The sequence below is a fragment of the Postia placenta genome, assembly GCF_002117355.1.
Source record: "Postia placenta MAD-698-R-SB12 unplaced genomic scaffold POSPLAscaffold_12, whole genome shotgun sequence".
NCBI classification, from domain to species: domain Eukaryota; kingdom Fungi; phylum Basidiomycota; class Agaricomycetes; order Polyporales; family Adustoporiaceae; genus Rhodonia; species Rhodonia placenta.
In genome coordinates, this window is record NW_020169843.1 from 915,082 (window position 1) to 927,389 (window position 12,308).

The 12,308-nt window shown below is 56.5% G+C and overlaps 2 protein-coding genes and 1 non-coding gene across 3 annotated transcripts; 2 read left to right on the forward strand and 1 right to left on the reverse strand.

Annotated features, from left to right (window-relative positions):
* Positions 1-131: 131 nt before the first annotated feature.
* POSPLADRAFT_1048804 (hypothetical protein) lies at positions 132-7,390 on the reverse strand (the record flags this gene model as incomplete). The annotated part of the gene is made up of 11 exons (XM_024479597.1): positions 132-428; positions 487-536; positions 593-713; positions 768-1,008; positions 1,091-2,621; positions 3,111-3,150; positions 3,240-4,594; positions 4,645-5,686; positions 5,750-6,520; positions 6,595-7,225; positions 7,290-7,390. The coding sequence occupies 11 exons, from the start codon at positions 7,388-7,390 to the stop codon at positions 132-134; spliced, it is 6,180 nt and encodes a 2,059-aa protein (XP_024336284.1).
* A 1,511-nt stretch (positions 7,391-8,901) lies between these two features.
* Positions 8,902-9,729, forward strand: POSPLADRAFT_1048805 (hypothetical protein; the record flags this gene model as incomplete). The annotated part of the gene is made up of 3 exons (XM_024479598.1): positions 8,902-9,356; positions 9,495-9,604; positions 9,680-9,729. The coding sequence occupies 3 exons, from the start codon at positions 8,902-8,904 to the stop codon at positions 9,727-9,729; spliced, it is 615 nt and encodes a 204-aa protein (XP_024336285.1).
* Positions 9,730-10,719: 990 nt separating this feature from the next.
* On the forward strand, positions 10,720-10,803 carry POSPLADRAFT_t116. The gene has a single exon. It is a non-coding gene; the product is annotated as a tRNA-Ile (tRNA).
* The last annotated feature ends 1,505 nt before the right edge of the window (positions 10,804-12,308 follow it).

The window sequence follows — 12,308 nt, forward strand, 5'->3', positions numbered from 1 at the left end:
GCACACAATTTCCACGTTGTTGTCTGCATCTATAACAGTGTTTGGTATGAGAATCTCATGAGGAGCTACGTGTCAATGTAGTCATTGCACAGACTGTCACAGGAGGCCAATGTGCGAAGTGGTTTTAATGTTCAGCTGGGCCCACCGGCTCGCGCCATCTTCTTGTCGTGGCCTCTCTTACGATTATGGTTCGCCCGGCTCGCCTTGTTCTTGTCCTTCCAAGCCCGATCACCTGCGTTGCTGCCCTCTCCTCCGCCGCCCCCACCACTGCCTCCGCGGCCGCCTCCTCTGCCGCGTCCGCCACGGCCATGGCCCCGACCACGACCTCGGTTTGTGCCGCCGAGGTGAGAGGGACCGCTGGAAGGCCCTGGCTGCAGAGGCTTGTTCCCGCTGAATTCGTGCTTCGCAAGGACCTTGTCCTTGTTTGGCTAGTAGGGGTATGAGAATGAGAGCGCTACGCGGGGACATATAGGAGACGTCGCTTACATTTCGCTCCAGCATGATCTTCCAGCCTTCGATTTGCTCATCCGTCCAACCTGTAGCAAGCGAGTTTAGCGTTGTCGAAGCGTGAGACGATTCATAAAATGCGCACCCGTCTGAGCCTTGAGGTCGGCCCTCGCTTTGCTGCGTCGCGTCTGGCCGTCGCGATCAAATTGCTTTGGGTCTTGCAGGTACGCCAGCTCCAAAATGGTTTCTGTTTTCATTCGAGTGTCCTGTCCATTGCATCGCATCAGAGATCTCTCTCTCCCGAACGGACATGTGCATACACTGACCTCTTCCACATCCTCGTTCACGTCTGGGCCATCCAGCTCACTCTCGTCCCCATCGCGCACCTTCACTGCGCCACCGCCATCGTCATCAAGCTCTTCCTCGAATGCGACGTACTTGCTCCCGTTGTGAGGGCTGTCCTCGTCTTCGTCGTCAGAGATCGCCTCCGCGCGGCGCAGGATGTCTGCTTTCATCTGTTCTATGAATTCACGGTCCTGCAGGACTGTTGACACATCGTCCCTGTAACATGCGAAGGAAAGAGTTCGTGGGTGTGAGCGTGTATGCGCAACTATGCATAAGTGCATCGGGACAGCACACTGACGTTTTCTTGCCAATGCGCACGTTACGTATATCCATCGCCTCGTCATCGAACGCGTTTCGCCGGTCTCTGGTGTAGGTAAACTCGTCCTCGTCATAAACCACCGCCTCTCGTACTGCACTGGGCTCCACGCCTGCCACGACCTCTGCTCGCCGCATCGCTGCTTCAACTTCATCTGGATTGGGCGCTGTCCCTTCCAGGAGTGCACCGATGAGGCGCTCCGCGTCGCCCTTGTACGGATAATCTGAGTGCCCGAGCAGGAAGCGGAGGTATTCTGGTGGTTGGTCGGGGAGGATGTCGAGTACCTGTGCGACAGCGGCGTCGAGGGCAGGATCCTCCTCGAGTGGAGCAGCCTTGTCCTTGTCCTTACCCTTACCCTTGCCCTTGGCGTCACCTCCAGTAGTGGCACGGCTAGGCCCCCGACCGCGGTAGTCGATCCCAGGCGCAATACCGGACGAGCGGAGGAGCAGCTTCAGTGCGCCTGGGCCTTCACCATCACTACCGTCCAGTCCACGTAGGGTTGCCTCTAGTAGCTCAGCGCGGGCATCATCTGCGCGCTTCAGTGTGTCAGCGAGTGTCTTCGAAAGGTCGTACGCATGTTGGTAGTCCGCGAGCAGGGGACAATTGAGGAAAGGAAGCGGTGCAGCATTGGCACTTGAAGCAGGTGCAGACGGCGGCAGCTCGAGTAATGCAAAGACGATCTCGAACGCGGACTCGCACTGCGCCGCGAGCTCGGGACCCGCGACCGGCACTGCGGCAACGTCGGCGAGGAGCGTACCGATTAGGATGTGGAAGCTGTCAAGGAGTGCAACCTTGGTCTCGAGGAAGAGGCGTTCCCATTCGTCGAGTCGGCTGGCTTGGATATCGCCATTTGATGGGAGGCGGAGCCCGCCATACGACTGGGCGAAGTTAGCAAGCCCGTGATCGTACGCGCGCGCAAGGGCGAGCGTGAAGGACTTGTCTCGCGCGAACGGCCGTACAAGATCAGCGGGCGCTGGGCGCAGGAAGCATAGCAGAATGTGAGCGGTCTTACGCAGACCGTAGAGGCCTTGAGAAGGTGTGGATAACATTGCAGTGAAGGCTGGAACTGCTTCACCCTGAACTGCCTTGAAGAGAGTGGATGCATTGTGCGAGAAAGCAGATGAGAGAAGATTGCGTAAACGTGTAGCGTTTGTCGGCGCATACGCTACACAGAGATCGAACAAGGTCTGCAGATCAAGCGACGCAGAGGCAGCGAGCCGTTCAGCAAGGTAGAATGCGCGTTGGCGGATCGTCCTTTCGATCTGGGAAAGGTCTGCAAAGACTTTGGACGGTTTCTGCTCATCATTCCAGATGAGGTGCTGCAGCGCGGTGTGTGCAGCATCCTTGGCATAAGACGAGACAAAAGTACGAGTAGTGGACGAATCGCATTGAGCGGGAGGAAGTGCGAGAGCTTGTGCGAGGGCGGAGGTGATGGTTTGGTGCAGTGATACGAGTTGAGATGGCGAAAGCGAGGCCCGTACGCGGGAAGACGGATAAGCTGGCAGAGGCACGACTGAGATTGCCATCGCAGTAACTTGGAAAGCCTTAAGCGCTCGCCTTTTGGTCTATCCTAACAATTTAACACATGGGGTAAAGGGATTGCCATGCTAGGTAATAATGATGTCACTCAGGGATAGCAGGACATGAGGCCGCACACTCCGAGGTACGTTGTAGCAGAGGAATCTTTAATTGCAACGCAGGTGACTGGGTTGATGCTGTTGGAAAATGATGTACAGAAGGCATATACATGCAAAGGTATACGTGCAGTGATCGTCCGTACGAATAAGACAAGGTGTAGACTGGCATGAAATGCAACGAGACACATTATGCGATTCAAGTGATAACATTAAACGTGAGCACGAATAAGTATAGGTATATTGGCATGTCGAAGCCCGCGCTACTTCATGGGCGTGAAGGAATTAGAGCGTTGGAAGAATAATACGTTCCTTAGCGTTCTTCGGGGCACAGCGGGAGTTCCGGAAGGCTCTTGTTGTGGACTGACATCGCGTGAACGCGAAGTCGGTGCGAAGAGAGATCGTCGCCTATTCAAAGGGGAGTCGATGAGGGAGCTTCGCCGAGGACTGCCCGACAACGGATCGCCGGCACCTGGAGAGGAAGCTGAGGATTGCACCTTGTTCGACGAGACTTGCACTAAGAATGAGCCACGATTTTCTTCCGAGGCACGCCCGGGACTAGCAGGCTGGCCCTCATCCTGAGGCATCTCTGGAGAGCTCTGCACTCGACGGCGCAATGAGCCCTTCCTTAACCACTGCACGAAACTTGTCTGAGGGTCCACCTCGGGTTCCAAAGGAACAGTTGGGGGAGGTGTAGGAGAGTGGTGGCCGGAAGACGATGACGGGGAGGCCGGACGAGACGTGAAAAAGTACCGCACGTTGTCCGCCATAGATCGCGCACGCTTCCCCTTCGACTCCTCCACGCCAAGCATATCCGACTGACGGAGTGTCCCGTCGTGAACAGCATACGTAGGCAGGGGCACGATCAAGTCGACCGGGCTCGGCAGAGCAGAACCAGCGTTAGACGATGCAGTCGAGGAACAGTGGGACGCAGGGAACGGTGAGTCTACACCCGTAGGACTCTGCGTTTTCGGCGCGTCTAGCTCCGCTTCAGATTCGACTTTGGCCAGGTTAGATGCCACAGCCGGGACAACAGAAGGAAGAGGACGCTTGCGTCGCTTCGAAGCCATCGACTTCGCTTTCCCTGACAGGGTTGTCAAGTTCTTTCCGCCGACCTCCAGATCCGTGGGATGTTCTGTGCCACCATCAAGGGACCCTTTCCGCCGGGAAACGAGCACGCTATCGTATCGCCGCCTCGCAGCAAGACCCATGGCGCCTGTAATGCTCAGTCCCGAGTTTGATCGCGACACGTTCGTACCTGGTCTCCTGCGAGCTTGGTACAAGTCTTCCTCGCGCAGAAGTGACTGGGATCGGGCAGCTAGGCACTTCTCGGAAAAGACGTCATGGAGACCGTGGTCTACGTGTTGTCGTACTTGAGGGGAGGGTCTGGCGATCCGTGTAATAGTATCAAGGCTCATCGGTGAGAAGAAGGCCTTGACGGATGCCGTGGACGACCTCCGACTGAGTGCGGCGAACGACGACACCTGCATGTGCTCTTGCTTGAGCGCCATACTATCCAAACGCGAGGACGGTCTGGGCCTATTCTCTATCAGTGCCCTTGGTCTAACATGTCCGTCTGCGGATTGCTCTTCCTGTCCTTCGAGCTCTGACAGCGACTGGATCGTCGGAAGGGGTGTAATCGACCACTCTGCAGGACCATCCTCCGCAGCAAAAGAGCCGTGAGCTTTGTCGTCAACCTGGAGGCTCGAAGCAGGCTCGTTCGTCCAATTCGCTGGGAACGTTAAAGACTCCTGGAGGGCAGTCATCCACATGACCTTTTCGGACTGACAGGCGGCTGCAAATTGCAGATGATGTCCACTGCCAACGAGATGGAATGAAAACGGCAATGATGCTAGCGGCAAGACGTCAGATCACGAACGCGTGCGTGGACATAGCACTCACACTCATCGTCCTCAGAGTCGAACAGCTCATACCCCGACAGAGGGAACCAGAACCGCGGATCGTACACCTTACCGCTCTTCGGAATCTTGACCATGATCAAGTATCCACCCTTGTAAAGGAAAGTACCCAGATACTTGGCTCGAAGCGCTCCATTGCTCGCTGCGTACAGTGGTGACGGGTGATGGACGACGTCTAGAGCCCCCGTCAGGTGGCACGGTCCCAGCGATGCGACGAACTCGGGAGTCAGACCCTGTGGCCTGCCAAGCGCAGATGTCCGATGGTTCGATGAGCCTGCGGCGGAGTGTCCGTGATTAGACGCGGGCGACACGGGAGGATGCGTGAAGATCATGCGAGACGCGATGAGGGCCGAACGAATAATTTGCGCCTGCATTTCACTCGCGCGGTCAACGAGGCTGACAACGACTCGCATTGCCTCGCTAGCTCGCTCTGCCACGTCGAGTCCCATCTCCGCGTTCGGCGTCGTCGAGTCTGTCCGCGAGGGCAAGTTGCCGGTGCTGAGGGTCCGCTGCCGCTTTGTCCTTAACTGGTCGATCAGCAGCGGGTACCGACATATCCTCTGCACTGGCTTGATCAGGTAGTCGAGGAACTTCAGGCGCGGGGCTTGCGCCGTCCTGTGGCCATGTCCGGAGCTCGAGCTCGAGTGCTCGCGCTTGCGTTCCGTAGGATCCGATTTCGTCATTGCGACCTGCGGCATGAAGTCTGCATGTGCATTCGACGAGAGCATGGCTAGCGACGATGTAGAATGTCTGCGCTTCTTGCGTCCAGGCTCCGCAACAGGCGGACTGGGAGGCATTACCGCTGTCGCTGATAACGGATGAGCACTATCATTCCCTGGTAGATGGTCGTCTCCATGCGCTTCTGAGGTACCTTCCCCGAAGTCCAGTGCATAGGATATCAGCGCCGAACAGCGCTGCTCATACGCATCCCATTCGCTCGGATAAGTCTCTTGCACATTGCGGATTAGATTTGTGGCCTCGTTGTGCCCTGGACAGAACGCCTCGTATAAGCTGAAGGACGCCGCCTGAACAAGAGCAGAGCTCAGAGGTCGATATCTGCCACCATAAATCGAAACACAAATACGCACCTGGTTAATGAACTTCTCCGCAACGATCGAGACAGCTTCGTCGATGCGATCCAGGCCTACGGGTTCTGCATCATCGACGTTGGGGGAGGACTTGCCTTCATCACTAAGATCCGTGACGAACGCCCTACCCAGGCCGTAGTCACCGACTGTTTCTCTGAGCTCGCGTACGAAGCGGTCATGAAACCGCAACAGTTCGTCAGCATTCCTGGACACGGCTCGCACATCTTTCTCCGCAAGCAGTGGCCGTCGGACATGTTTCCCCTTGTTCGAGGATTGCAATGTCGGGAGGGGGTTTCCTTGCTCATCCCTGCTGCTCTTGCGTAAGTGATGTGGGTCGTGGTTCTGTCCGGTCAGTGTCAGGTTCTCCTTCTCCCTGTGATCACCTTCCTTGAGCATGTCGGCATGACCCTCAGGCTCAAGCTCCTTTTCCTTGCCCTTCTTCTTATCCGTCGCCCTACTCTTCTCTTTCTCCTTCGTTACCTCTCTTACTTTACTCGTGCCACGAACCCTGCTGCGCTCTCGGCTTTTTTCTCGCTTGGCTCCTTTCACTTGTTCCCGATCTGGCTCGTCTTTGGGCGGCCCATGACCAGTATCGGATCCAGTCTCAAGATGCAAGCTTGCGGAGGCAGATGGAGAAGGGGCGGATAATGGGTGGAGCAGAAACGATGAGCGAGAGGACGGAAGACTGCGAGCGAGTGCGGGCAGGGACAATGCAGAGGTCGACGGCGGGGGGTGCGACGCAGTCAGTGTGGAGAGCTGCTCCAGGTAGACCTAGGTGAGGCAGGTACGAGTGAGCACAACCCAGGCATCCTGCCGAGGTCCCAGAGACAGAAGAGGGCACGCACTGTAACAAGCGCGCGCAGGTCCATCAGGTACCCCACCTCGGTCGCGAGCAGCTCCATCAGCGCATGGTACCGCCGCGTCCCCGTCCGCAGCCTCTCCATCTCCGCCTCCGACACCATCGCCATTCGGTTTGCCTCGTCTCGCGCCCGCTCTTCCTCCTCTTCGTGTTGCAACTCTGCATCGGCTTGTCTCTGTGCCTCCGCTGCTGCTGCTATTGCTTGTATCTCCTCTTGCCGAATGCGCTCCCTCGCCGCCGCACGTTCCCGATCCTGGTCCCGCTCAGGGTCCTCTTCGGCGTCGCTCCCTTCCGTGTCCCCGTCTAGGGTGAACAGCTTCCGCGCACTGCCGTTCTTCGCGACCATCGACGCACGCAGCGGGCTCAACGTCCGCTCGCGCGCGCGTTTCGGTTGGCGCGTGGGGGACGACGATGCCGTGCCCGTACGCGCAGGTACGGGGTCATCACGAAACGCCTTCGAGAACGTCGGGAGTGACAACCGTCGCCGGGGGGCCAGTGTCATGCGGAATGCATCGCCCGCATGGCTGCTGTGATGACGCCCACGCACAGTCGCGATGGAGGTCGCTGTGGAGGTGGACGCGAGGGAGGACGAGGAGGGCATGGAGGGCGCCGGCCGTCTTCGTGAGGGGGAGCTGGAGCTGCGAGAAACGGGGACGACGGCGACAGAGACGGGACGCTTACCCCTGCTCCTGCTTCTTGTCCCTCGTCTGCTTAAAGAACTCGATGGCGTAGCAGGCGTTTCGGTGAGCTTGGGCGGTGGAGTGGGCGGGGTCGAGGTCCATGTCGGCGTCAAGGGTAAGCCCGCGTTACCCGCTGCCTGTGCCGCAATCTCTGTGGGTGGCGGGATAGCCGCCTGCCCGCCCAAAGTTAGATAGTCGCCCTCCTGTGCGCTGTCCCGGCGCGAGGGAATTTCACCGTGCTTATTTTCGGAATTTCCCTGACCTGCCGCATCCGTCCCACCCGTGCCTCCCGTGAGCCTCACCTGATCTTCCCTCCTCGCCGCGCTAATCTCGGGCGTCAGTCGCGGCGACGCCATTATGGGCGTGAGCGGAATGAATGGAAGCGTGGCGCTGGAGGCCTTGCGAGGAGCACGTAGAGTCCCGGTCGCGGTCGCGGGGGACATGCTTATACTGGGGCTGGCATGAGTACCGAGAGACGACGCTGACGGCGATTCGCCAGGCGTATGTGGCTGCGTGTACAACAGACTGAGAGCGGAAGACGCACGGGAGAGAGTAGGGGACGGGGCCGTAGATGAAGGCGAGGGCGACAAACTGAGGATCGAGTTGAGGAGTTCGGGCTTACTAGCACGCCGGGCGAGGAGAGACTGCGAGGACGTCGAGTTCCTTCGCGCACGCTTGGCGTACGACGAAGGGGGAGCCGGGGACTTGTTCGACGAGGGTGGCGTGCATGAGGGAATGGGCGGGACCACCTCCATAGAAGGGGCGAGGGCGGGGGTCGTGGACCAGACACGTTGCGCAGTGGGAAGAGAGCGGGACAGTGAAAAGGGAAACGAACGGCTGACACGGACAGACAAAGGCTATGCCGAGCGGGCCTTGCAAATTCGTCTGTGGCTGGGAATGCTTGTTCTAAACCGAGACGTCGTTAATATGAAGGGGGGAAAGGCGGGGGGCGTGGGGTGGAATGCGGGGTAGGACCTGTGCGGTGCAGAGATAGCTGGGTGAGAACGCACTCCGGGATCAATGGGTGGAAAACTGACCAGAAGGCAGTCAGTCAGCACGGTGGTGATGATCTTGTCAGCCCCGTGTGTGCAGCAACACAAATGGCTGCTCGGTGTGCTTCCGGTGTGGGTCGTGGCTGATAAGAAACCCTGGGCGCAAAGGTGGGCGAGATAGAGTAGATCCTTCGGTGCTTCGTGTTGGCAGAACGCGGGGATGTGGGCCGGTGGGCGAAGGCACCTCGCGGTAGGGAGCAAAGGGGCGCGGGGGCGGGCAGCGGCGGTCTAATATCTAAGGGTATATCGGCAGTCTAGCGGCTTGCGCGGTGTGGAGCAGCCCTATAAATTGAGCGAGTAAATTCTAGATACGAAAAATACGACGAGAAAGGAGCTACTAGCGCGTGTTTAGCAGGGGCTTCGCGCGGGCAGCAGTGCCTCCGAGGAGAGCTATTATCTGTGCATGCTGAGTGAGCTATAAAGAACGCGTTGGAAGGAGTGTGTGCGGTGCGCGTACACGTTCGTCTCGGTTGCTAACGCGTCTTTTCTCGTCCCGCCGCGTCCGCAGCCAATCAGATATCACCCGCAATGATCTGACTCTGCTCTTTTGCTCTGCACAGCATGCCGGCACCGTACGCGTCCTCCGCTCCGTCGGGATTAAATGCACAAATAATGCGCAATTCACTCGCACAATATGGTTGCGGCCATCGGGTGATGTTTTCCACAGTCGTGCCTGCTCCTGCTGACGCCATTTTCGATGCTGAGCTCTATTTCCGGCCGCGGCCCGCTCAAGCGAGCAGACGCCCATTTTTCGCTAAGATTCCTGCCAAAATGGGCGCCGACCAAGCCATCGGCTTCTTCACACTCACATCTCCGGTACATATCAAGCTAGGCCGTTTTAGGCAGTCATCCTTGCAACGTCCACATGAATCCACTTCTTCCTCTGGGCGGAAGCATCTGCTCCTGATAGACTTCCCGGTTCGAATGATGGACATGCCTGGGCCATCCCAGCGGCCACGTTCCTGTTGCTGGCGCCAGAAGCTATCCGCAATTGACTGCCGAGATAAGACACAGGTGTGTGTGATACGTGCATGTTCGCTTCCTGCATATAAAAGCACACCTTCACACTCTTATTCGCCTGTCTTTTATCCCGCTTTACGGTCGCGAACATGATATCATCGGCCTGTCAGCACCCCCGCGCACGTAATGGCAAGCCTTCGCGTTCCCGTACCCAGTTCTCGTGTCTCGAATCCCACTGCCCTGCCTCGAGGCCCGCCACAGAAGGCTAACCACTGCAAATATGAGGACGCAGTGGATAAGAAAGGTAAGTGCTGACGCTGATACCACTTGATACACATATCAATCACTATCATAGTCGCCATATGCCCACTTGCTACAGGCCCCGCACCATTCCAGCGTCCGGCGAACGTGAAGTCCGGTACCAGGTGAAAGGTTGCCTACTCTGGACATTCACCGATTGCCCTTCGAGACGGCAACGTGTTGTATGGCGCGAACGTACGAGGTCGTAGGTTTTCGGCCATACCAACTGTCTCACCCCAAGAACGTGCGCCGCTAGTACTACCGCCAGGTAACCGGATCCAACGGCACGTACATCTGCCCTCTGCATTGACATATCGACGAGCCTTGCTGCATTCATTGGCGTGTCCGCCGACGTACCCAAACCTGTTCTCGGACCTACGATATTTCAACAAGGCGAGTTCTTGACGCCGTATCGCAGCGCTCTTTCAAAAAACAAGGCGAGTTCTCAGGCTAGACCTACTAGTTGTCTTCCGGTGGAGCAATAGGTTGTTTGCCAGCGCCCCTTCCTCGCCCTGACATGCACTAAATAAAGGGTACTTCTTGCATGGAGTATCGATCGAACAAGTGCTTCACCTTCAGAAAATGACCTCTTTGCTATTTGCCTCTGACCTGCCTTCTCATCCGCCATGTGTCAAATGCAGATGATGAGCCGATGTTTTGGCACCAATCAGACAATAAAGTCTGACAGCACCAGACACCCCTCCTGAAAGAGCATGTTCGGGTGCACGACGTGCCATGGGTAGAGATACCGCGCTGCATCTGCACTCTGCTGTGGCTACTCATCATACTGTCTTACGTGACCATTGATGAAACTGCGCTAAACGGGATGGGATTATGTATACACCCTTGGATGGAGTTAATGTCGACCAACTTGGTCGTAACTCAAACCTGTATTAGTTCTTGCCATAGTATCGCGAGTGCTTCTCAACCATGATTGTCTTGCCATATACTCAGTCACTACATTAAAAACGCTCCTATATGAGCTGATGTGTTCGTGGCACTTAACGAGGCACTTAACAACCGCGAAGGGCGTCCAAAAGAGGCTCACGTCCACGGTCTCGAAGAGAGACAATAACGTAACGTGCAGAACATGTGTGTACCTATAGCTAGCTTGGTCATGGCCGACTAGCTCAGTTGGTTAGAGCGTGGTGCTAATACCTTCGCGGTACGCCAAGGTCGTCGGTTCGACCCCGGCGTTGGCCAAATAGTTTTTGGGTTTCTTTCTTCTCCGTTCTGGGATTGACATCAGGACGGCGTCGGGGCTGTTGTAGCTCCGCATGGAGGATACAGGCAAGATGCACGCTGTCACTGCTCACCGTTTGGCATGAATACCTTGGGATCACTGGGAAGAAGAACACACACCATCATGTACTCCCTCCAGGCTCCTTTTCCCCATGCAGGTTACTCGAGGCTGATCATAGAAGACACATGTCCTTCAAGTACGCCGAGAAGCATGTCGTTTGCGCTCGCTACTATCCAGATCTGTGTTGAAAATGATGAGGTGTTAGAGTTCTGCAAGGCGTGTAGTTCTTGCAACGGAGGTCGTGTGTATTAGATTTCACACATGGCTTGCTCTAAGACTCTAAGATAAGAGCGTGACAAGGAAGCGAAATGCAAGACCCGGAGGCCACCTTAAGTGCTGTAGTATATCGGGCTGATCTATACAGAGCAGTCGATTGTAGTGCCCAATAGCTGTCATAATAATGACGTTCTTCTCCTCTGCCTCACGTGGGCGTACCGCTATTTCGTCTTTAACATGTTGCAGGGCGCACATTATCGACTGCTGTAGACGCGATAGGTAGCATAATGACCCACTGGTGGATGCATTCACTAGTTGATGTCAAGTCGAAGTAACAAATGGGAACAACTTGTGCATATTAGAACCAGAGGTAGATTGAACATGGCTTGCCACGCATCGGTGGTAGGCGATCCGAGAAGGGTTCTACGTCACTGCGCTCCAGTATGTCGGGATCGTTGACACGCCGAGGTGCTCTAGCTTTTTCGGCTTCTCCAGCGGCCTGCATCGTGAGAGATTCAGGCGCTTGAGCGCTGAGGTATGCTCCGCCAAGGACAGAACCGTATTATCCATGAGATACTTCAATCCAACGACGGAGAGCCGTTAGGTGTGCAGGAGAATCACCAGCCTCCCTCACGGCGAGATCGGTGAGGCGAGAGTAGACTATAACATGCGATGAGAACAGTCAGTGGTCTGCTGGACAGAGAAGGTGGGTGAAAGTAGGCGACTCACAGCGCACATCTACTGACTTCGGCCGGGTGCAGGCGCAGACAATGCTCATGACGCCATAGTCCATGAGCCAGCTCAATTCCTCCGTCGTGTGACCACAGAGGGCCATGAATCCAGACATGTGAGATGCGACAATTCCAGCGATCGCGATGTCAGTCAGCTGCATATAATAGCTGAAACCATTAGATCGAAGCTCAGGGAGGGGGAGATTATGCCCAAGCAAGACTTTCAGTATAGGAAACCGTTTGGCAAGATAAAATATCGACTGCCGTCGATTGAGCGAGAACGATCGTGGTATTGACAACGCGCTGCTCACGACGCATTGTGTGCGAGACAGTGGATGCGGGAACCTCCTGTCGATCGGATTTGTGCAATGCGCTACCTTCAGCCGCTTCAGTCCAGATGCGAAGGTCCAGAGGGCGTGGATAGTCAAGGAGGTGATGAGAGAGAGGGACAAGTCCGT